This window comes from Drosophila suzukii, chromosome 3 (genome assembly GCF_043229965.1).
Source record: "Drosophila suzukii chromosome 3, CBGP_Dsuzu_IsoJpt1.0, whole genome shotgun sequence".
NCBI lineage: Eukaryota > Metazoa > Arthropoda > Insecta > Diptera > Drosophilidae > Drosophila > Drosophila suzukii.
In genome coordinates this window covers 69,589,466-69,616,192 of record NC_092082.1, presented here as the reverse complement: position 1 = coordinate 69,616,192, position 26,727 = coordinate 69,589,466, and the positions used below count along the sequence as shown (strand labels likewise).

Genomic DNA, 26,727 nt, shown 5'->3' with positions numbered 1-26,727 from the left:
GAGGAAATGTGGAATAGAATGCAAATGCAAATATTGGCAACAGCGGTGGAGCGGCGGAGTGTGGCCAAAACAGCGTGTGTAAGCTGCCTGCCTGCCGCCTGTCGGAGTGCGAACAAAAATGAGAGGAATTTATATGCAGATGCGAAAACATTTTGCACCCCATTCGCCTGCAACAGTCACCAGCAGTTCGGCAGCCCAGCATTTCACCATTTCACCGTTCCACCAGCGAAAGCACAAAAATCGCTGGATCGCTGGATCGCTGGTGCTGGAGTGCTAGTTTTCCAGCATGTGCATTTATTTTCAGGTTCGCCAGCGAGCGTGGCGTGCGTGAAATTTAATAAAGCTTTAGCTGCCCCAGCCCCTTTAACCTTTAACCCCGCCGCCTCACAGTTTGCAGCTTCAGGATGCTGCTCCTCTGACCCTGGCTCAAGTTTTGCGCACAAAGGACGCACACAGTTGGTGTTGATGTTTATTAAATTTCGTTAAATTATGTAATATTCGAGCGGCCCTCGCACAGCAGCAGCGACACTGGCAAATGCAATTCGGAACAACTTAAAAAGCAAACGCACCGCAATAAAAATGTCTTCGCCCCCAGTTCCTGGCCCTGTCATCCGTTTCCTCGCCAAATGCAGCTGTCTGCGGTGCACTGGGGAAAATGGGGGGTATGATCTTCAATTACCATGGCGTATACTTGATATAATTAATATTATACTAAACCCACTAATAAAGTTTATAAAAACTTCTATCAAAAATATGAATGTAGTATTTCGCATAGTCTATTTCTTAAGTTTATGAATGCATCTATTGAAAATATAAAGGACTTAAGAGCCAGCATTTTTTTTTTGAATATTTGTTAATTTTATATCAAGCAAAAACACCTTTTAAGGAGGTAAAGGACGTTAAATAGTAGATTTTACTAGACAATCGCAACTTAAACATATAAAAGGTATGACATCAACTTATGTGACGAAAATATTTATACAATTCACTAAATAAATACACCTTCTTAATTTTTGTCATAGTAATTTTTGTTCATTTAATATAATTTATAATATTAATATATTAAGAAACCCCCCTAAAACATATTTTAGCATTATTCTGTCTTAATTTAATTTATTTGAAATTTTTGTATTATTTTAAAGTATTCAAAATATAAAGATTTCTTGAAACCATTCAATTTAAAAGCGATCTTAGTTAGATTAAATATATTTTTGTGTTAAAATAAGGCTTAAGTATTAAATGACTATGATCTTAGTCAAATTAAATATGTTTTTGTATTTTAATTAGGCTTAAGTATTAAATGACTAAGATCTCTATGTCTTAAATAAAACTATTTTTTTAATGTTAAATGGTTTCAAATTGCTTAAAATATAAGGGATATCTTAAAAAAATGATTTAATTTAAAATACATCTTAATCAGATTAATTATATTACTGCAATTTGAATTGAAATGACTGAGATACTTTTTTTGTATCTGTGTGTATATTATATCATATTTTTCCCCAGCGTGTCAGTGTGTGTGTGGCACCCTTGCAGCGCTGTTTTCACATTGTTGCTTCACACTAATCTTCTGTCAATGCAATGCCAGGATGAGGATGAAAGCGACAACAGCTTGCCGAGGACTTGGCCACTACAGCACAGAACCCACGGCCCCTTTTGGCCAGTTAGCCAGCCACCCACAACCACCCACCACCCACTGCCCACCCACAGAACTGCATAGCTTCAAAGACCAAAAAGTACAAACCGCAGCCGCAAACGTTTCAATGTTGGGAGTCCAAACTGAAAAGCTGGGCGGATGGGATGGTATGGGATGGGTTCAGATGGTATGGGTTCAGATGGGTTGGGATTTTCGCGCCCAACCTCTGACAAGCTGAGAGGGCTGTGTGTTTGGGGGCGAATCTCTGGTTTTGTCTTTAAGTGTAAAAACATTTTGCTTTCGGGCAGGGCTGGCAATCCCAATTCGGATGCTGTTGCTCCTTCAGCTCCTGTTGGCCCGCTTTTCCGCTTTTCCCCGCTTTTCCCGATCTCCCGTTTTCAGTGGCACCATGTTGTCGCCGTTGTAGGAGCGTGTCACCAGCTTTGGACCGCCGATGCAGTCAAGTGCAAGTGTGTGTGGATGTGGATGTGGATGTGGTATCCTTCGTCCTTCGTCCTTCGTCCTTCGTCCTGTTTGGACTCGTGTGTGTTACCAGCTTGTCGGTTGTTGGGCTGTCAGTGCGGTTAATGCTTTTAGCCGCTGCCCAGCCGGCCATCTTGCGGAGGTCTCGAAGTCTCGAACTCGTACTGAAAGGACTCTCGATCCGAAAGTAGCCCCCAGGCATTCACTAAAACTAATGCAATATTCTTATTATTTGGTCTGCCTTGTTTGCTCTATTTTATTTTATTTAATTTGGTTTTGATTCAGCCCCCCTTTTGGCTTTGTTTATTGGCACAACATGCAGCTGCTGCAACAATTTGTCTTGCCTTTCGGCCAGCATGTGTGTTTGGGTTTGCCTTTTGTTTGTCGGCTTGTTTATTTGTTTGTTTGTCCGCTTTACACTCTCTTTGTTATTGTTTTATTTAATGTAATTGCTTCCACACAGCCAGCCAGCAGCACGAAAAGAATGCTTCTTTTTCCTTTCCTTTCCCTTCTTTTTTTTTTTATTTTTCAACAACAGACGCCATTTGTCTTGGCCGCAAACTGGACAAGTGTCTTGGCAGCCCCGTCCCCCTGTTAGCCTGGGCAAATTAATTTCGTATTAGCGCACTCTGACAAATTAAAACCGCAGAGTCAACAGGCCGACAGGTTCCACATTCAAATGGCCAAATCAATGGCAGTTCAGAAAACCGGGCCTGGCCCACAAATTATATGCAAAGTAACAACTAATAAATATTCAATGGCTGTCGCATTAATCTTTGAACACCAGCTCCACTTTGCAGTCGGCAGCCTGTCGGTGGTATAAAAAAAAGGAAAAACCGGGAAAAGAGGAAACGCATTACTAATGCCAATCTTTTAGCCGGACCGGGCACACTGTGTTTATGGCCCATTACTCTGGAACCCCGTCTTCGGGAATGGGTAGTCGGGATACGGGATTCGGGATTTGGGAACTTGGAACTGGGAACTGGGATGCGGGGTGGACTCGGATTGATTGTTTTAGTGCCCTCGCTGATTTAATTAGTGCTTGGAGAGAGCTTTGCTGCAGTGATAAATATAGTTCGGAACTAAAAAAGTGGTTAACATATTGTAACGAATTTTTTGTAGAGACAGGTAATGATACTAATGTCGAAAATATATCTTTAATAAGGGATATTAGAACTAATAAGGTAGTTACAAATTTTAAACCTTAAGGAATTATCCCACGTATATTCTTTTCTTTTCATTGAATTCTTTCTTATTTAATTATTTATATAACTTATAGTAAACCATTTATCGGACTGGAAAATGGATATTATTTTTTATATCAATTAGTTATTAATAAATTCTAATAGAGTAATCTAAACTAAACAGTAATAAATTCAATAAAATATTTAAACTTAAAATGACTTAAATTAATAAATAAATAGATTACTCTATTTGAATTTACTAAAAACTAATTGATTTAGAAAATAATATCCTTCTTTCCTGTCCGATAAATGGTTTTAATCCTTTTAATATAAAATCAAAGTTTACGATAAGTTATATGAATAATGAAATATGAAAGAATTCTTTGAAAAGAAGAGACGATACGTGGTATAATTCCTCAAGGATTAAAAACCATATAATCCTTGATGAATTGTTCCATGTATCTCCATTCTTTTCTGAGCATTCTTCTTTATTTGGTTATTCATATTACTTATCGAAAACTTTGATTCCTCGAAAACCATGTATTAGTCTTTATAGCCATAAATATATAATGATAACATAAAACGATCTCCCCCCCTTAAAGACCAGGCTTTCCCCAAGTTTTAGCATACTTTCCCGTACAATCTTTAAGGAATTAACACCCCTTGTCCTCCGTTGATCCTTCCAGAGGGTATCCCCCAATCGAACCGTCCGTCCTGTCCGTTTTGTAAATTTAACAAATAGTCACTGAGGTGAAAGGGGCGCGTGCTAAGGTCGTAAACAAGCAGGGCCAGGGCCAGTTGAGCGTTGGCTGTTGGCTCTTAGCTGTTGGCTGTTGGCAGGGCCTCGTAGAACGACAATACCTGACCGGCCTGACCTGCTTTACCTTTAGACCTTTGCACACACATATATACACACTGACCACAGTGACGCTCTGGCCACTCAACAAAACCCTCAGGCACTTTTTAATCTAACAAAATCCAAAGAAACCGCACGTCGCATAAATAATGAGACTGATGAGGGTCCATTATGGGCACGTAAAACGGGGAGCGCTGCACGCTAGCCCCCCCCTGCCCCCTATACCATTATGATGGGGAAATGGGGATCGGAAAGCGGGAAATCGGAAAATCGGGAGAGCGGGAAGCCCTGGCTTTTCCGGGCCGCCAAGAGTTGGGGGCGTCCACAGTCAATGTTTGAGCAACGTGTTTTTAAACAGCGCTAGGTGTGATAACAGTTGAGGTCCGACCTTTGAGGGGGTGCGGGGTGTTGGATTTGGGGGCCAGGATCGGGATGGCATGGGGTCAAAAGCATGACAATGACAGCATAATTGATTTTCGAACAAAGCAAAGCAAGAACAAGGAGACAGAGAAGCAGCCGCATTTTCTGCAAGACAATTTATGAAATGGGTAGCCCCAATATATATATTTCTGGCCAAGCTATATACACACACACATACTGTATAAATACGGTCCTGGTATATAGGTTGTGGGCCATGTATCTGCTGACCGAGAAAGTTTTGAAAGCAACCAACAAAGTAACACACGAAACTACTCTGATTTGGCTTACCTCAGGAGCAACTTTATAAAATTTATATAAGCCGCAGCTTATATTCGTGTGGAAATAGAATTTGGCCTCACTTCAGTTGATTTTCTCCATGTACACCAAATGTCTTTCAATTCATTTTTGTGTAAATAAAAATCAGGGCGCATCGCCTGGGAATCGCTGGTAAATATTTGCCACATTTTTTCGCTCTTTAGGATTTATTGAAATAATTATTTATAGATATTGGTTAAAGTGTTTGATAGTAAGGTAAATATGTAACTGTGTTGTTGACTGAAAATTATGAACTCAAAAAAATAAGTTTACATACTGTCAATGATGTTCATCTATTGAAGTTTTTATAGGTTTTTAAGATGGTATTTGATTTTAATTTAAAATTTATTTATTTATTGACATGAGATGTGTAGAAAATTCAAAAATGGATAAAGTTTGCATTGAGTTGATTCCAACAAAATCCAACTTTCTGTACAGATTTTCCAGAGAACAGCAATCCACATAAACCCTTTACCCTTTAAAGCTCTGTAATAGTTTCTGAACTTTGACCAGCTTTTTAATTGATTTCGCCCCTGTTGTCTCCTAAATTGTGGAAACACCGCAGTGGCCCTCCTTTCACGGACTCCACTTGGCTGTGCTTTATTTAAAATTTATTTAAATGAAGCCGAACGTATAAATAGCGCCACTTTAGATGCAATCAATGGCTTAAGCATTTCAACGCTGGCCCAGAGTCAAGATAGCAGCTTACAAGCGAGACGGGCCACTCGAACATGCTTCAACAAATTCAAACAGATAAAATATGCAAAAATTAATTAAATACTTGCGCTTTGCATGTTCCTTGAAAACAATTTGCCAGACACCAAGGCTCATGTCGAAGGTGTCTGTGTGCTGCTCTCTCTCTGTGTGTGTTTGTGTTAGCCAGTCCGGAAGTAGCTGAGGGTAAGGACCATGGCCAAAAGGGGCGTGGCAGTGGAGCCGGGCGTTGAGTTGTTGCCGTGGCCAGCGATGTCGACGTCGGCCTGTCCAGGTGTGGAAAGTGTGCTATATAATTTGCAGCCAGCTGAAAGGCAAAAACACAAAAAAAAAATGCAGCAGAAATGCAAAGAGCGTGCAGCAGGAGGGCCCAAAGGAAAATACCAGCAACAACAGCAGCTTGCCGGGGCAACAACAACATCGATTGCAATTTACTGCCTGATGCACTTAAGAAAATTTATGCAAATACCCAAAAATACTTACTTTACTTTGGGTGCCGGTACTCGGTGCCGGGAAAACTCAGCCGGTGAAAACTCAGGCAGTGAAAACTCAGGGAAGAGACGCCTCAGCAAGGACAAACGGTATTATAGCATAAATTTTATACTGCCCAGGTCTACGAACCATCGAAAAGGGGGGGGGCCTGGGGGTCTATATAACCTGGCATACTAAATGAAGCAGCACCCACAAAACTGCCAGCGCTTGCTTCATTACTTAAGGAGAGCCCCCCCCTTTCACCTTTCTTTTTTGTTCCTGGCTCCTCTTCCCTTTTTTTCTTTTTTGAAAAATAGTTAAGAACCGGCACACAAAATGAAGAGCAAGGCGCCCCGTGTTATATATGGCAAATTGAGCAAGTCGACCGCCGAGAATCTGAGAATGCCCCCAGGTCGTCAGCGGGCGAGTGAGTTATAGTTATGTAACCCGGCCTGAGCGGTGGACACTGGCCAAAACAGCGAGCACAATTGGAGGCTGACTGTCTTGTCCAACAGGCCACCTCCTCTTGCCACTTTTTTTGTTGTTTGCTACGTGCTGGCCACTCCGCAAAGTGGGGCATAAATCAGAGGGCAGCTCAGGCTGCAAAACTGACAGCGGACAAATTTCCACCGCCGCTTGACGCTGCACTAATTTGCCCAGGCATTCGCTCATCTTGAGATCCTGAGCCAAATTGATGTGCCCCGAGCTGCAGTTGCGTTGCAGTTGAGCCAGGAGATGAGAACTGGGAACTGGTGACTGGGAGATGGTAACTGGAAGAAGGGGTCTGAGGATCTGGGGAACTGGGAGCTGAAAGCCAAGATGGAGATGGAGCGCTGCAGAAATCAGGGGCGGCAAGAAATATCGTGTTAACCAAATGTTGAAGCCAAGTGTTTGGGTGTTGCCTCGAGGGCCAAGGCTCTCAAGTCCCAGTTTCCAGCTTTTTACACGAAAAACTTTTTCCCTGAATTTCACATTTTAAGATAATAATCTAAGTGTAAGAATTAATCCACTGGGAGAATTTTATTGATGGTTAAATTATTATTATAAGGTTTTTTAAGGCAGTCATTGATTGATAAATTTACATTTTTCTCTGAACTCACCATTTTAAATATTAATATAAGTTAGAAACAGATATAAATGATATTGATTTTGAATATAACTAACAGAATATAACTAAAAGTTCTGTTTTTAAGGTACTTATTATTCGGACTATTTGATTAATTTTTTTTTCTGAATTTACAATTTGAGATAATAATCTAAGTGTAAGATTTATTCCACTGAATGACTGAATTACACTTAAATGAATAATATTGTTTTGAAAGTGATTAAAAAATAGGTACAATTTTTTTTTGCGAAAAAAAATTTACGATAATAATTTAAGTTTATTATAAGTATGTATATATATTGTTATTAATTTAATTTAAATTGTTCTTAAATATCAGACTTTTTAGTTTTTTAGGTAATTATAAAGAGGCAATTTGATTTTATTTTATTTCTGAATTTACAATTTGAGATCATATTCTAAGTTTAAGAATTATTCCAAATAGGGACTTTTATTGTATTACATTTTTATGTTAATGCTTTTAAGAATACTTACAATTTTTAAAAACTTTATATTTTCCAACACATAGATTCAAGGCAGGTATAACATAGATATATAAAATATATATGTGTTATAAGGCAACATTTTTTTGCGAGTAACATCAAAAAAAAACTTTTTGAGAAATTTGAAAAATATTTAATTTTTTTAAAACAAATGTTTAACTTAATCACTAAATGTAACAACATTTCTTTTTTATTTTTGTAATGAGTTTAATATCTTTTTATATTTTTAAGAGCAGTATAATTTTAATGGTTTTATTATTTTTTAGCAGGTAAAGGGTACTAATTGACATCAAAAATTGACCTAATATTGTTGAAAATAATACTACATATGAGATAACTACAATAGGTTAAGTATGTACTTAAAAAACAAAAACCTACAAAATGGAAATCAAGCAACATATCAACGGTCCGTTTCTTTAAGAAATTTTTGTTTCGTAGCCCTTTTAATTAGGGTAAAAACTAGACCTAAACTAAAAAAATCCTTTGTAATCCTCACCCGAACAACTTGAGTTGGCTATACAAGCCCAAGTTTCGTCTTGCAGTGCAGGTCCAGCTTATTTCATGTGCTTGTAGGCACTTGTTGGCGACTTGTGTGATGAAGTGCAGGCAGTGGCAGTGAGGCAGTGAGGCAGCCAGGCAGGCATCCGCAGCTTTCAGCTCCCAGCCACCCGCATCTTGGCCAGAAGGAGGAGCACAGGCACCAGGCACCACAGACTGGTTCCAGGGCTCCGCAGCCCGGCTAAATAAGTTGCAGCAGGTGCTTTTTACACATTCGCCAGCCAGAGTCGCGACATGAGAGAAGACAGCTGCAGCCTTCGCTCGGCTAAACGCACTGCCACCTGGGCAGGTGAGTGTGTGAGTGTGTCGGCACATAACTTAAGATCTATGAGGATTTGAGGTTGTTTAGTGCCATGTACAGTGCAGAACCCCCCACCCCCTTTTCGTAACCATTTCAGCTTTCTTTTTGCGGGTGATGTGTTGTGTGGCCCGCACTTAAGGTAATTTGCATTGCAGAATTTCGCAGAGCTTGGCCAGAGCTTCTCTGCAGCGAAAAAGCGAAGGAGCGAGCCAACAACGTGCCGGGCATGAATGAAGCAAAGTGCTACAAAGGATTATGCAAATTAATTATTTTTCGCAAGGCGTCCGCTGGTTAAAAATAGTAAAAAAAAAAAAATGGCAAGAGTGGAGTGGAGGAGCCGGGCACCTAGAAAGTGTAACGACAAAATTGTGGGCGCTACACGCCCCCTGGCGGCTGCCAACAATGGCCAAATAGCTGCAGTCACTCCTCCATCTCAATCTCTGCGCCTCTGCCTCACTTTTCCCTGGGAAAGTTGTTTAGTTTTTAGCAGTAAAGGCAGTAAAAGCAGCAGGAGGAGCAGTAGGAGCTGCAGCAGCAGCCTCAACGTGCTCGTTTTTTAGTTTAGTAGTTTTTAGATTTTGGTTGAATGCATTTTAATAACCAAGTGCTCAAGGTTGGCACTTTTGATGGCATTTTATTTAGCTTTATTTTTGCAGTTTTTTGCTTTCTGCTCAGTGCTGGGTGGCTCTGTGTTTTATGCAGGCGACAACCGCCCCCAAACCACCCAAACCACCCACTGTTTCGCACTGGGGTCGTGGCACAGGTTGTAACTAACTGGGGTGCAGCTATTAAATTCTACAACTAGCTCGTCTCCAGTACTCTCTGGCTGCTGCGGGCAAAGTTTTATTTAATGAAATGCGGCAAAAATAAAACCAAAAACAAAAAATGCAACATATATATATGTAGGGGAGAAAAATTGGCAAAAAGAAAGGGAGCGAGCTGCAAACCCGCAGCAACAACAAACAAGCCCAATAAACATTAAAGGGAAAACTTTACCTATTAAAATGCTACGTAAATTTTCATTTTTTTGATTTTTTGTACGCCAGCCATGTTTGTCGTTTTTTGTTTGTTTGCTTGTTTATCTCGTGTATTGGCAAATGTGTTTAAGCCGATTGGCTGGCTGCCTGGCATGTGTGATGTGCATGCTAAAGCGAAAATTAAACCTACCCCCGAGCTCATGTGTGCATTGATTAGTTTGGCCCAAACACACACACACACACGCTCGCATAAGGGCCAAAAGGATACCAGGATATACACATACACATATATGGTGGCAAGTATGCAGGTGCCTTTGTGTGTGCTGCATTTTGTGTTTTGATTAGTTAATTACCTTTTATCTGTGTTTTTGTTTCCGCATTTATTTACATACGCTTTCGGCTAGTTTTAATTAATTAAATAATTGCCGTGTAATAGCCAGGCCCAGAGTGCGCTGCACTTGGCCAATTGAATGCACAAAGCACGCACATCGACATGCACACCAAACGCAGCTGCATTTGTTGACTCCGCATACAAATTGAGTTAGTTGAGAATGGGGAACCCCCTCGAATTCCGTGACAAACTGCCCGATATGGTATTTTTCTACGCGTGTGGCTACCAAAGTATTAGCTAATTGACATGGAATAATTCCTTTCACGGTTCTTTATGGGGAAGGGAAATTTATGGGTTCAAGACAGCTGAAATGGGGGGTGTTTAAAAAAAAAACATTTAAGTAAAAGTAGGTACTACTCCCAGACATGTGATTTTAAGAAAATACGAACATATCAAATTGTACAAAAATATCTAATTCAAATATCGGGTGACACTCATTGATTCTTAAATAGGTATGACCTATAGTTTAAATTTTCATAAATATTTTCATTTTTGGTAGCTTAAATTTCAGCATGTAAATATTCTAGTAATAAAGGAGACACCTATTGATTTTTAAATTGAAATGATTTATAGTTTAAATGTTCGAAAATATTTTCCTTTATTGCAGATTAAATTTCAGCATGTAAATATTCTACTAATAAAAGGAATTATTCCTAGTTATATGATTATGCAAAAATTAAAACAGTATAAATTGCAAACAAAAATATTATTAAATGAAAAGATTCTAAAAATAAACAGTACTTTTGAAAACCAATTTATAGTTTGCGAGCATTATATGACTTTTAATTTAAATTCTCCTACATATATATATTTCCTAGTAGATTAAATTCCTACCAATTATCGATTTACAAATTGCTTTTTGGCCGGGCATGCGATTTGTATTTTACAAGCCTTTCATTGTTTTCCATTCACTCGAGGTATTAAATCATTTCAAGGACCTAAGCATTTGCATGGGCTTAATATTTCCTGTGTGTTTTTGCGGAAATTAATCGGCTTAACTTTATTGATGTTTCGTCATTTGACCATTTCTTCAAAACCACGCCCGCAAATACTTCGAATGCAATTATATTTGATGAGCCATAAAGGAGCGGGGGAATTTCGAACCGATTGCGATGCCCAACCGCCCATTTGGGGCAATGAGATATTATGTTCTGCACTAAATGGAAACTACATCGGCCTGCTCTCTAAGCCTTTAAAATCGAATTGCCCAATCGTCCGCGCTCGACTGCCTTGCCGCCGCACAAAAGCCAACAAAATTTAATACTTTGCCAAAGTAAATAACCAACTGGCCAGGGCCCAACCCCAAATCGTTTGGCTGGAAATGCGATTCCCCACGCATAATGCCGAATGACTTCATGAATCCAATAAATTAATAAACTTTTGGAAATTCGCTGAGGTCACTGAGCGTCGTTGTGGCTTTTTTTCGCTGTTTTCGCTGCTTTGGGAGCGGAATGGGGATTCAGGGAAGAAAACAGGAGCCCACCTTTTGCCATCCGCACAGTGTGGGACTTGGACCAACCCATTCGCAGCACGCCCACTTCAACAGCTCCACCAACGCACATTAATCATTGAATTTCTGGTGGCCAACTCCCTGAAGGGCGTGGGGGGTTCGCCACCCCCCGGAAAATCACCCAAAAAACCCCCCGAAAAAACCATACACCTTAACACACAACTCCCCTCGCGTGAATAAAATGTACACAAAATTGACTTATTGCCGGTCAAACACCTTTCAAAAAGTGCGTCTGGGCCGCTGTGTGTTTTCCGCCGTGTACGCCCGCGTGGAAAACTCTGCGGGGGCGGTGGGTGGCCCTCAAATTAAATATGAAAAACTTTTCCCACCGCCAAGCCGCCAACAAAACCGCCGAGGCCCAAACACATTTAAAAAGCGTTGCGAACGCAAAAACGCATGCAGGCAGCGGTGAAACTTTGGCATTAAGTCTCCCAGCCAGGACAAGTCAATAAATTTGTTGGCATTACTTAATGGGTATAGAAAGTTGGTTCACGGCATGAGTCTGGTCGCTTTTTTTGCGAATTATTCAAAGTATGGCACTGGTTTTTAGTTAAATGTTTACTTAGCATTTTTTCAGTTTTGCATTTAATTAACATTGCATTAATGAATATCACTCACCCATAAAAAATGGATAAAATAAATGTGCAGTGTTTTTCTGTCTCGTTACTGAAATTGATGTCCTAAATAAATATGTTTTAAATGAGTTTCTACTTCTACGAATCCATGTTTAAATTGAAAGGAACAATTATGGGAGACTTAAAATATAGGCGATCTTTAAATAAATTGGCTTGAAGAAGTAAGAAAAATCAATAACTAAACTTCTGTGATATAGAATGGTTAGAGTACAATCCTTATAACAATTTAGGTAATATTTTGTATTTTTTTATCCATTTTTATAAGAATATGATGTTACTGGAATATATCTAGTTTTGTAAGGTAATATTTACATACTGAATTTTATTTATAATCCATGCTGTATCGTAAGTACTGCGCTTATAGATAGAGGCTTATCTATGTTATTGATTGGCTTAAAATAGTAAGTAAGCTTCTATAATATCAAATGGTTAGAGTACGATATTATAGTTCTCTTACTTTTACCTTATTTACCTTTCTTAAGAATATGATCTTGCTGGAAAGTTGTGGCTCTGTTAATTCATAGTTACATATTCCAAACTTTCTGAACAATATTTATAATCCACGCCATATCGTACCAACTGCGATTATAGATTCCTCCGAGAATCTCATTTATTCCGACCGCACGTACAAGTTTAATGGGAGTTCCTTCAACTGTGGCGCAACTTAAATTAGAATTTTTGTTTTCCTCATTTCCATGGTTTGTATCTTGAATGCCGGGGCGCCACAGCCAGTTGTTTACCTTATCACAAAATTAATAAATTTCAACTTGCTTTAACGCGCCTTGAAGTCCACTTGTTTGTCTTGGCCCCCCTGCCTTGACAATATTTCTCCAGTTTGCGCCATAAATTTGTGTATTTGTATGCCGGGGCTGTTTTTGGTGTTGCTCCTGCTGCTGTTGCTGTTGCTGCTGCTGCTGTTGCTGTTGCTGCTGCTGCTGTGAGCGTTATTGGTCCCCCTTTGTTTTTGGGTTTTTTTCGGCCAGGACTAAACATATTTTCAGGCTGCCAGGACAGAGGGAGCCTGTGTCCTGCGCTGTCCTGCGGTTGTTGCGCCTAAAAGTAGTCAAATTGTGCGGACTAATAAATTTTGTTGGCCGTTGTTGTGGCGCTTGTTTCGCTTTTTGTCTGCCCGACACACCGCCACACCCACTCCATTCCCCTCGATTTTATACCAGGCGAAAACCATTCCCAAAAATCCCCTCGAAAATTCTGGGGGAATGCCACTCCATTTGCCCCAAGCTGCCCGCCAGCAATTGCCGATGTTGCTGTTGCTGCTGTTGGTGTTGCTGCTGTTGGTGCTGTTGCTGCTGCTGCTGTTGGTGTTGCTGCTGCCGCCGTGAGTGCTATTCAAACCGGAAAGCATCGCACATCCTCGCCGGGCGCACCTTGTTGCTCCTTCGAACTGGAGAGCTGTAGAGCTGGATCCTGGCGCTAAGCTTTTACCTTTTTGAAATGACATTCATTGGCTTTTACGTGTTTATTTGGAATTTCATTAAAAATTATTAGAAGCTGTTTTGTTTTCGTTATTTTGTGTATTTTTTTTTTTTTTGGTCTGGTTTGGTCCTGCTTGCTTCTGTGGGTTTTTGTGTGGGTTTTAGCCAGGGTTTTTGGCTGCCTGTGTGTAATGGCGCTTTCATGCTTGTGAATTTTATTTGAAATTTTCTTGCGTTGTCCTCGGTATCGTTGTTTTTGCCGCCTTGTTTTTCCTTTTTTTTTCGGGGGACAGCATTTTAAATTTGTGCATACTTGTTGGCTTTTGTTTGGCTTCGGCTTCGACTACGGATTTTTGGCTGCAGGCAGGCGCCGACATTTCGGCGGCATTTCCGTTGTCTGGCTATAAATTTTTAATAGATAATGTGCGGAGGGCATGTGAAGTGGGCCGTGCTGAAGCCGTAAAGCTTTTAATCGTCGCTTATTGTTATGTAGATTGTCCTGGCTAATGCCAAAGTCGCCCATCTCGGCCCCCATTGTCCTGCAAATGGCGCCACGTGTTATAGTGTGTGTGTGTGTGGGGCTTAAAAATTTCTAGCTTGCCCTTATAACTGTAATGCATAAATTAGCCTTTTACAAAGTCATAGATGATAACGAGAAAGCTTGGGCGCTTTTAATTTGCCTGCGTTTGTGCGGTTGCCCAGTGTCCTTCAGCCTTTCTGAACCCCTCATCTTTTTCTGCTGTCTGTGGCCCAGTTTTTGACCTTCTCTTTGCCGTTTGACAAGCTGCTTTTAACCCATTTGTTAACAAAAAAAAAAGAAAGAAATATGCATTTTATTTTTTAAAAATATTTAAAAGGCGGTTATACAACTTTTATGTACATTAAACACTCTAATTATAGCTTGGAGTCAAAGGCAACGCCAAAAATTGTTTCTTGTTTTATCAGTGAACGGTGTTTAATGGGTTAAAGCCTCATTAAGCCACTGGCAATGGCACTGCATAAACTTGGCTGGAAAGTATGCTACAGCCTGGCTCCCACTTAGCGAGTCTGTTGCGCAAATTTTCGATTGTTGAGCCGGCACTTCATATGCAAAACCGAACCGCCTGAGCTGCAATGGCAACTGTTCTCATGCGTGTGTACCATGCTGAAAATCTGGCATTTGCTGCTTTTGACTTTTTAGCCAGCAAATACACACATCTATACAGAGCTATAGTGCGCCATACTTTCGCATATGTCTGCTGACGCAAACTTCTGAAGCGCACTTGGCAAGACATGAATGCGTAATAACCAAAAGCGGAAGCAAACAACTATAAAGTCAAGGCGGGGGGCACGCACTTCTGGTGGAAGGGGAGGGGGTCAGAGGGTCACACACACACACACACACATATGCATCAAAAGAGCTAGAAAAACAACGGGCAAACAATGCAAATGTATTTAGCATAATGAGACAGGAGAAATGTGCAAAAATGCAAACATTTGCGGGCAAGAAGAAAGTGGTGACTGAGAGGGGTGGGAAGAGGGGGGGGGGGGGATCCTGGACAAGGATATGGACTCAGCAGCAGGCTCACACTTTATGTGTGAACGCTGTTCCGCTCCGACTTTGACTTTGGTCCCTGCTCTCGCAAATGGCAACAACGTTTCCATCTCATCCGTTTCCGCTTTTGCCTTTCACCGCGTGTGTGTGTGTGTGTAAGGCTGAGTGTGTGTGCGTTGGTTTTCAAAATGAAAGTCATATGCCAACTCATAACTCAGCTTGTTGTTGCAGCATGCCTCGGCTGCTTTTGCTGCTGCTGCTGCTTCTTCTGCTACCCGGCACAAGTTATTTCATTTGGCATTTCAAGTTGGTTGGCATTTGAATGAAGTCATTACGAAGGTGGCAGCCAGAAAGAGTGAGAGTCAGCCACTATATAACCACGATAACGTGCGAAAAAATAGTGCCAAACAACGGAAAGAATACACACTCTACAAAAAAAAACAATCTATTAAAATTACTAAAATTTTAAACTATTAACAAAGGTACCTAAAAGTATGCTAAATTATATTTTGTCCCCCAAAGATGAAATTACTTTTTTTGTTGCATACTTTTAAGCCCCCTAATAAATGATGTAAGATTTCAAGTGATATTCGGTGACATTTTGATACATTATTATCGTTTTTTTAATCATTTACCATACAAACGTTTCCGAAAGTACGCATCAATATATTTTGTGACCCAAAGTTGATATTATTTTTTGTTGCATGCTTTTAGACAGCTTATTGAAAAAACTCAAGTAATTTTCGTAGTTATTTTTATACATTAACATCATTTTATTATTAATTTATAGAGGTGTCTAAAAGCATGTTAAAATATATTTTGTGACCGAAAGTTTTAACTACTTTTTTTTGGTCCAAACATTTAAACACCTTAATAAATTATGTCAAGAATTCAAGTGATTTTCGATGTCATAATTTATATATTATATATTATACATTCTTTAAATATTATATATTATACATTATATTGACTTTTGTAATCATTTTTAAAGGAGTCCAAAAATATATTACAATATATTTAGTGACCGAAAGATGTAATAACTTTTTTGTTGCATAGTTTTAGAAACCGTAATAAATGATTTAAAAAATCAAATAATTTTTGGTAACATTTCTATACATTTGAGTTCTAAAGGGAATAATCATTTTAAGTACACAACTACTATTATTTTCTTGCCCACATCTGTGCATAATGTAACCTTATAAAATCGAGTGTGAGTCGGGGCTGGCTGCTTACATTTTTTCGGTGCTTATTTGTTCGTCGGTTCGCCTGCTTCACGTACTTTATTGCCAGGGCAGTAACAATGAAAGCGTCTAAATAAGCATTGGCTTGAAAATACCGAGCCACAGGAACACACTCGCAAATACCCCATACACACACTCGCACACCGGAGAGCAGAATGTAATTAAAGTTGAGTTGGGAACTTTTGCTTTTATTCTTATTTATTTATTCATTTTAATTCCCAAAGAGTTTAACAGGGTGTATTAGACAGGCACTTGGAAATGGGTCGTCAACTTGTTTATGCACTTGCCAACAGCAATGTGAATAGCCTTTTGCTTACTTATTTTAATTTAGAAAAAACACTTTCAACGAGAAAAATATGTGATGAAACGTTACCAAAATACATGAACATAATATCATTTACTTAGGGTTTTTTTATTAAAACATTTATATATATATAAATATATATTTAAATTAACCACAACAAAATTAAAAAAGCGTCCGAAAATGTATTTCTTTAATACAACTTTTCTATTTATATAAAGTACATTTTTTTCTGATGATAAAATAAAAAAATAGCATTTATGTATCTGTACAATACCATCTTAAAATTCCGTATGTATTCATAAGTCAAATATTTGTTACCTATTTATTTATAAGTTCTTTTATTTTTATTGTTTAAATAACGAAAGCTAAAATATAGGGCTATAATATTAGCAAAGAGGTCTTCGACCATGTATTTCAAAGGGAAACTAGCAGATGACTTAAGACATTTGTAAATATAATTTTTCCAGGGTATCCCCCCGTCGATGTGGGCCTCTTTCTTTGTTTATGTAAATTGCGACTTTAAAAGCACTTTCAACGGCTTGAACTTGGCTAAGGTGGCTCACGCTCGCACTGCCAACCACAATCCCCTACCCCTTTTCCCATTTCCCACCCCCCCGGACGCCCCTGCCCCTTCGACGTACGCACCAAACGCATTAAAGCAGCTTAAAAGTTCGTTTTTCTTCCTTTTTTTCACGCACGCAACCTGAAAAGTATGCAATGCAAAAAGTACCGAGTTTGGTTTGGGTGTGAGTGGATGAAAAGGGGCGTGCTGAGAAGGGGTGACCCCTGCCCATCCCCCTCTCCCAGCGGCTCTTGTATTTGCATGTAAGAAAAGTTTTACCACAGACCCAGACAAACAGACAACGTGAGACTTCCATGTGCGAAACACTGGGTAATACGGTAGTGTGGGGGGGGGGGGGTCTGGGAAGCTGCGACATTAATGCTGCGTGCGTGTAAATACCATGAATCTGTTGGCATGTAAAACACTTTTGTTACGCCCAAAGCCAGAGCGAGAAACCAGGGGGAAAAAAGTAAAATATATTGTTGCAGCAATTTGTCAAAAAAATTTGCTCGACTTATTGTTGCTCCTGCAGCAGCAAAGCAGCAAAAGCAGCAGCAGCAAAAGCAGCAGCAAGTTGCAGACTTAAGTCGCATTTGAAAGTTGGCAAAAAGTTTGGCGGAGGGTGCTTGCTTATTTGTGGTGCAATTATCAAAATTAAAAAATTCAGACACGTGGGCGGCCGTCCCCCCGAGAGGTGTTTATATATATATATTATGCGATTGTGTGCCCAACGCAAATATTGAAACGTGAAAATGGAGAATGCCGACTGGCGATTGGGAGTTCCAATCAAAAGTTGAGAGGCCGCCTTTCCCGGGGTCCATTTAATTTATGCCCCGCATTGAAATTTATCACTGGGCGAGCATCTTAATGGTTCATTAAATTCATTATTCGTACGCTGGCCAAAAAAAAAAAAAAGTAATAATCAAATTGGAAAAAAACGAAACGGAACGGAGCGCAAACAAACAAACGAATGAAATAAAATAATGCACATATTTGTGTGTGTACATATGCAGGAAAAGCTCAGTGGGGGAAAGTCTGTGTTTTTTTTTTAACCATGGCCGTTGCTGTTGCTCCTTACGTCTGGGCTCATTTTAATGAGTTTTTCCTTTACGTAAATTTATTTTCATTTGAATTCTTTTGCAATAATTTCAGTCGGCCGCGGGCCCAAATGGCTTCGAGGCGTGCACAAAAATGCGATTATGCATTCATTAACGAAATTAATTGCAGACAAATGCAGACAAAGAGCAATTACACACGCATGTGTACGTGTTCGTTTCGCAGTATTGAAAAATCGCCCAGATTCAAAGGGAGTATGCCCTCGTAAGTCCCCGTATTCCCCCTACCAAAATGCTAACCTGTAGCTGGGAGCGGAGCTCGAAACTTGGCTAACAAGCAGGGCCAAATCGGACCGGCTTAGGGACCTTGTGTGTGTGTGTGTGCGATTCTGTGTGTTTGGAGTCTCGGTAAGGAGAACATTACCAGGGCTTTTATCGTAAATGCCAACATCTTTTGCTTGTAATTTTCTGTTACGCTCCCAACACACTGGCACACTCGCAGTCGCATTCACATTCTCATTCAAATAATAATGGCTGCCTTTTAGTTGTGCAATGATTACGTGATGCCTGCAGAGCCACACGCACACATGAGCGAGCACATCCATTAGATATGAGATTTTTGTTTCTGCTGGCTGTCCATGGCCTTGTCTTGTCTTTTGGCCACCCAACCCCTAAAAAGGCTCCTAGTCCAGTGGCGGAGTGCTGAAAAGGGGGCTAAGTGTCCCAGCGTATTAGCAAGTTGGAAAAGAAAGTCCTTTAAAAAGGTAAACGTAATATTATTCACTATACAGAATAATTAGGGATGTGATTTTGGTTATATAACCTATATCATAGCATACTTTTAAGCACCTTTTCTGGTGACTAAAAATTTTGGAATATCTTAAGACTGCCCTGAATTAAATAAAAAAAGCTCAAGGCTTAAAAGCTTAATATAAAATAATTTTAGATAAGATAACAGATAGCTATAATTTTTTTCATTTCTTGAAATAAATTTATCATAGCATACTTTTAGACACCCATTCTTGCAATTTTAAATTTTTGGATTTTATAATGAGGTACTAAAATCAAAGGAAAGTACAACGTTTTTAAAAGCTAAATATAAACTAGTTTCTAATTTAAAATTTATTTAAGAAGATGTATTCCTTCTTGTCTAAATTTTGGGTAATAAATATATTATAGCATACTTTTAGACACTTTTTCTGGTGAGTCCTCTACAGATTTTTTTTTAATTTTCAGTACATATGTATATATTTTTTTAAATCATCTGAAACTACAACTTGGGAACTCCGCCCCTGCCCTAATCCCCTACCACTGTTTGTTGTTGCCCGGTTTATGCGTGCATTTGGCTTCAACTTGTATGTCATACAATTTTGACTCTAATAACGACACGCACATGCACACAAGCCCCTTCGCCACTGGATATACAATTTTTGTGTGCCATATAACAATGCACATTGTGATTTCTGTCCGCCATCTTATTTGTCTTGGCAAAAAGCATAACAATGCGTATACGTAATATTTTCTACTTAACTTGCCGACCCTAAAAAAAAAAGCTGACGGAACAGCAAGAGCTCTTTTTCCCCCTGAGGAAAAACTCTTCATCGCTCAGCTGCTTGTTAGGGATAGATTACAGCTATATTTTAGCTGCAACTGCAGGAAACTCTAGCATTTTAAAGCTTGGGTTATAAGATTGCATGGAATATCCCTATTTTTAATGAGGCATATTCGATTGGTTGTTATAACATATGCAGTTTATAAAAAGTGTTGAACTTTTTTAGTATACTTGAATTTCAGTTCATAACTCGAAAAAAATGTTTCTTACGAATTTTACCAGGGAAAAAAATCTCTGATTGTGAAAACATTTTGCACATTATTACGTATACGCAACGTTGTGCGTCAAATGGGCATTAATCAGGCTTGATGGCATGCAGTCGTCTAAATTCCAGAATTCCCAGGGGGCAAAAATGGGATTGGGCTTGGGATTGGGACCGAAAACAATACGAAGTGCCAGTGCCAGTGCCAGAAATGCAGAAATGCAGTTGAGAACTCAGACTGATGACGCTGTTGCATTGTCGCTGATGAGTTTTGAATGCGTAGCTGCAGATGAAGCCTGGCCCAGACGTCCTCGGATACTCTCTTGTCAGTGGGGCGGCATTAAGCACCAAGATATGGTTTAGGCCCCCTGTCATTTTCCCCTGAATTTCCCACATTTTCTGTGTGTGTGCTTAGCCGCTTTGCTGGTTCGTTGAACGTATTTCTCATTTTCATGTCCATTTCAGCAAATCCATGCTAGTCATATGAATGTATTTGTCAACTACAAAGCAACAGCGACCGGCAGCAGATGCAACAAAAACAATAAACAAACCGGGAATGGCAAACAAAACAACCAAATTAAAAAAGTAGAAGCTAAAAAAATATCTTGAGGGTGTACTTAGGGCATGATTTTTGTAGTGCTCTGACTTTTTGTCCTGGCCACGTGTGAGTGTTTCCTGTGTGTGTGTGTTCCCCTCGGCTTAAGCGGACAGTTGAAGCCTGGCCAAAACAGAAACCAAGCACCACCCACCTGACTTACCCCTTTTGCCACATCCTTTGGCTGCACTCGCGCTGGTATTTTGCATTTGCAGTTTCTCATTGCATTTGTAAGCTGATATGCGAGTCCCCTCCTTCGGCCGTTATGGCCATGTTTCTGGGGCGGGATTGTTGTTTCTGCTGTTATTAGTACAGTTGTTGTGGCTGTCTTTGTTGTTGCACTGCTGCTTCTGCCGGCTCTGGTTGTTCTGGTTGTTGTTTCGGCTTGGCACTGCTGCGCGAGAGCATAATAGTTTTGTAAGCTCCCTCTGGGGCATTCAACTATATATGCGACTTGCGCCGAGACTGCAACTGCAACTGCTATCCCGAGAAGGAGAAGGAAAATAAGACAGAGACAGCGGCGATGTCTGTATTTCCCAGGACAATCTTTCGCCACGAGTGTTTGTACACTTGTGTTTGCACCCATCAACCCATCCACCGAAACCAAAGGGCCACCCATCAACCCACCAACCCACCAAGCCTCCAACCCATTGACATCCACCCATCCTACCCACATTGTGTACACAGTCTTATTTGGGCAACTGAGGACAAAAGTTTCCTTGGCTTTACAGCATCAACAAGCAAATACAAGCCGAGTGCAGAAACACAGGGAGATACTACATGCACAGGGGGGTTCAACTTAATAGGCACCAAGTATTTGCATACTTGGGATAAAAATAAAGTTAATTGAGGCAAGAAATCGTAGACCTTTTTGGCCTTTTTTTGCTTTTTGGATAAATTATGAAGAACTTCTAGGGTCCCACAAAAATTCATAAAGATTTAGTTGGCTTTTCTTGCAGCCTTGGTAAAATAATATCTAATATTTTTATATATATCATTGAACAATTTGTGTGTTCTAAGATTGTCATAAATTTAAAGACTGTGTGCATACCTCTTCGAATAAATCTCTTTTAGTTTGCACAACCTAGCTTAGAACTATAGAACCACTTTAAACCAATGTATCTTTTAAGCTTCTGCCATTGCAAGGCATCTATTACGTTGAAGATAGCTGTACAAGTATTGCACTCATAGATAGAATGCAACGGGAGCGAGGGCTAACAACAAAACTAGTTGTTGATTTTGATATTCGAATGCAAAAAGTTCCCCATGCAAAGGAATGTGCCGCTTGGATATTCCTGCAGCTCACCTGGGGAGCTGAAAAGTGGGCTGGCGGGAAATCGGGAAAGCGGCAGCGATGTTGCATGCCACTGCAGCGTTAGCACAAGACATTTCTCCTTAGTCGCTGTTTAATCTGAAAATGGCATGCCCTATCGACGTAAAGCCAACAGCCAGAAGACAGGAATACGAGAAGAACAAGGGAGCCGCGGGGATTCGGCAATTGGTATTGGAATAATTAAGAATCGCCTGGCAAGCCGGATAAAGGCAACGTCGCCATGTGACAAAGGGTAGTAATATCAAGTGTTATTGGTCTGTCTTGCGAATCCCTGAAACGCATTCAGGAATTTTCTTTTAAAAGTGTACGTTAAAGTCTGAAAGTATTTTTGTGGAATTCCTTTACAGGAAAGATGTTTTCCATAAGGCATATAATGATTTTTTACTGGAGGAAAGTAGTGTCGAATTCAAAGTAAATTTAAATGTGTAGTAAATATTTTTATTATTGTTTCCTTTTTTTTGATCTTGTTATTATAAGAACCTTTATAGAAATAAGATATTTAATTCAAAAACATTTTTGAAGCCGTCAATATATTAAGCAATGCAGACTTTACACATTCCTATAAATCCTTTTAGTATAATCCTTATTAAAATATATCACAAAATGTGTGGTAATCCTTGTTCTAAAATAATGTTCTTTTTTTTGTTAAAGCATTTTTACATTTTTTTTGTTCAGAAGTATTACTTCTAATTTCAATAATTATTTAAAACCTTATATTGCAAGTATTTACCAACCTATCCTTATATAATTTCTACTCCTGGAGGCTTTAGCCTCTGAATTCTCCACCAAACTCTACTAACTATTTAATCCGATCCCATTGTCTTTTAGCGGGACTTTAAGAATATTCGCTTAGGGCCGCTTGCTCAGCCAGAAGAGCCCTGTGCATCTTTGTTTATCTTTAAACTCGTTTAGCTCTCAAGACTTTTAGCGCCCATGCTCGCTCCCCTGTGGGCGACTTGGAGTTAAACTTAAACTTTCATCGCTCAGCGCAGAGGGCTTTGAGCCGTGGGTCAGACTCTGGACCCCGACTGCTACTTCGACTGCTACTCCGACTACTACTCCTACTCCTACTCCACCGTAAAGCGTCCTACTTCACAGCGACTTTTATGGTCATCCAAAAAGTATGACAACCCGGGCTATTGCTCCTGTTGTTCACGACCCGCACAACCCACAGCCCACAACCCATCACATCCACAGCCCATAACCCTCGGTAAACACAATGCCAGACCGAAGCGCACTCATATATATTATACTCGTATACGTATACTATATAGTACGGGGAGGAGAGCTCTATATGAACTGCTTGTGGCACTCGTGGAGCCGTACTTATTTATATACTTATAGTTTACGGCGCTGCGGGACATATTGTGCTCGAATATATATTTTTGTTCTAATGAAAAAGTTATGACCATCAAATAAAGTATGCTGCTTGCTGGCAAAGGCAATGGCAGAGGCAAAGGCAAAAGCAGCCATAACGTAACGCAACGTAACGAAATCAGCTCAAAAGTGAAGCACAACTGTTAAGTGACCGACCGAAAGACCTGCAATCGTTGTCGTTGTTTTTTTTGGTCGATGGTTCTTGGTGACCCCGACGACAGTTGAGAGTTGACTCCATTGTGTGCTTCCTGTTTACGCTGCGAATTCATATTGCTGCTGCTTTTCGCCTGATGCTGCTGCTGCTGCTGCTGCTGCTTTTGCTTTTGCTGACCCTTCTTGCTTTTTCCTTGCTTTTTCCTTGCTTTTTCCCTGCTGCCATTATCTTTTGTCTTGTGCCGCTATTGCTTTTCTTGTTCTTTAGCTGGCCATTGTTGTTGGCAGTGCTGCTGTTGTGTTATTTCCCATTCGTAGTTCGTTTAATTCAGTTTTCATATACACATGTCCCTGGTATGTGTGTGCCCACTGGGCGTATACTTTATCATACAATATTGTTTCGTTTTTATTACACGTCACTCAGACGTGGACGTCACCGCTTCTCCCTTTGTGGTTATTTGTATCTGTGTTATGAGGAGGGTCTCCGGCCGAAGAGCGTGTAAAGTGCGTTCTTTGGTTTTATATGAATTTTTTAGAGTTTTTATGCACTCAACATGAAAATTTGTTTCGTCAAGAGTTTTCACCACAACAACAACAGCAACCACGTGCTGTTCCCCGAGTTCTAATTTGGATTTTTGTGGGAGCATGAAAACCTGATTCCATGAACCAAGCCGAGTAAGTATACTAAGCTTTATGCCCCCGAAAAATCCAGTATATGTATGTACTATGCCAACAACTAACTCGGCTAAGCCCACGTACTTGGCCCTGTTTTGTTTACACACACACAGATAGATGTGAATATTTTTAACGAGTATTACCATCAAATTACATATGCAAATATACATATTTCGAGCTTCTGCTTGAGCCGGGCTGAAAAACCAGGCAAGTAGGCAGCCGAGAGCAGGCCAAAGATTTAGCTATTTGTCAGCTCTGCATACGCAATCTTCAGGCTGAGCACGTAATACGTGACAATTACTACATTTTGGGTAAAACATGCTCATTAAATCATTTCAGCTTAATACGGTAAAGGCGAATGCGAGATGTGTGCCAAGGCATTGTTCCCTGTTCGCTGCTCCCGTGCAAAAGCTACTACCTGGGCGCATGTAAACCGCACAGAGCTATAGAATGCACTGTGCAAAAATAGGAGGAATGATCAATATAAAAACTAATCATAAAGAGCTGCTCTGACCATCTTAGGTTACAAATAAACCATATGAACCGGGTTAAAACAAATTAAATATACTTCTGAATTATGCCTAACTTAGTTATAAATTATAGGGGGCGCCACTCAAATCACTAGGCTAAAGTGTCTAAAAGTATGCAGTGAGTAATGTTTAGTGGTCTTTCTTATAAATGCATTGTGCTTTTGAGCTTATAATATATTGTTGCATACTTTTAGACACCTACAAATGATTTTAATATCTAATGATAGAAAGTCTGTATAAAAATTGTATCTATATCATTGACAATTAATTATTAACAACAATATGTGGAAACAAATACTTTGAAGAGGGAGGGATCTTAAAAACCATTTATCATATTACTGTCTCCAACTCTTCCATTTTATATGCCATTGTTTTCCGTGTAAAAGGCTAAGCTATTAGGAGACAGTGTAGGCCACGCCGGGCCAGGCCAACTTGTCTATATGAACAATGGCTCGGCTGGCAGGCAAAAGTGAGCAACAATGCAGAGCCTGGTAAAGGATTTAACAAGGGACCGCGCCACGATGACAGGCTTCAGGATGAGGACGAGGTCGAGGATGGGGATGGGAATGGGGATGGGGATGAGAACCTGGCCAGAAGCTGGGGCTGAGGCCTCGGCTGAGGAACAACAGCGCTGATGAGTGGAGACACTACACACACAACTGCGACAACAGCTACATGCAACTATAAGGTATTTTCGCAGCAACAAAGCCTGGCTGGCAAATGAACAGGCAGGACCTGCCTGCCATCCTGACTGGCTGCCAGCCACCAGGAAGTGTAACATCAGCGCTGGCATCCTGTAGTGTCCTTTTACCGCACTTTGCATGACGTTTAGCTGGCCCGAGTGCCGTCCAAGTCCGGTAGTCGCTTTCTTCCCCGCTCCCCACCGCCTCGAATCCACTCCACTTGGTTGCAGGCCCAGAACGTTGTCTCCCCACATTACTTATTATGATTATTATTTAATGCAGCAACAGCAACAGTTCCTCCATTCTGCCGCCTCGGATCGGAGATGAGGCCGCAGACGGGAAGTCACGAATGGTAATCGAAGTGGGTAACATAAAATTGATGGGGTTACATGGAAAAAAATATTATGGTAACAAAAGACTAGGAATAGAATACAAAATGGAAAAACTACAATATATATGAAAATATTACAATTGGAACAGTATAAAAAAAGTGATACAAACAAATAAAGATAAGAGATCTGATTGGATTACACATTAAATTAAATATTATAAAAATGTTCAACTTGGAATAGCATACAAAATGGAGTAAAAAATGTCAGAAAAATAACACTAATAAGATAGTAAAGAAAATTCCTATAAATGGTTAAAAAAAACTCATAAATTATGTCTCAGTTATAAATTACAACTTATAACATAACACTAAAAAGACAATCAATCTCTAAAATTAAAAAAATACATATATATATATTTTCTTCATTCAAGTAAAACAAAAATAAGAAGATTATGCCAAAGGACTTAAGTTTCCAGTTCCCTTCTGTCAAAAATATTAGTTATTTATTTATAGTACACTGTTGTCAAAAGTTTAAAACTTAAGGTAAAGGGAGGAATCGGCAATAGTTGCTAAGACTTTCAAAATATTAATTATATTTTTATAAATAAATAAGAATGAAGAATATGTTTAAAACAAAAAATAAACAAACATCTGAATGGAAAAGTCTGTAAGCATTGTAATTACTTACATTTTTATATATATATATAAAAACAAGTGTTGATACTGTACAAAATTATCAGAATTATAAGTATAAATCAAACCAGTATCCACCGTCAAAAATTCTTAATTTTCGGAGAAGTTTAACTACAAAATTGTTGTCATTTGTATTTACTTATAATGAGTGACATGACAGAGTTATGATGTATATGAGTATTTAAAACCAATTATTTTTTTAATCATATGTTTTTTTGAAGAACCTTAAGCTCGTTCACGAGCAATGAACTCACGGCAGCATCTCTGGACTTCTGGTCCTCAAAAGTCTATTGTGGCCTCTTGTCCACTGCGTGTCGTTTGCATTGTTTTGCTCTTTTTGTCTAGCTCACCTAGGCGG

The 26,727-nt window shown here is 39.6% G+C and overlaps 1 protein-coding gene across 1 annotated transcript in view; it reads left to right on the top strand.

Moving 5' to 3' along the window:
* LOC108013900 (uncharacterized) overlaps positions 1-25,269 on the top strand; it is a 35,795-nt gene extending 10,526 nt beyond the window's left edge. The window contains 1 exon segment of the mRNA XM_070995527.1: positions 25,126-25,269. Within this exon segment, the coding sequence (XP_070851628.1) occupies positions 25,126-25,269 (144 nt within the window).
* Positions 25,270-26,727: the final 1,458 nt, after the last annotated feature.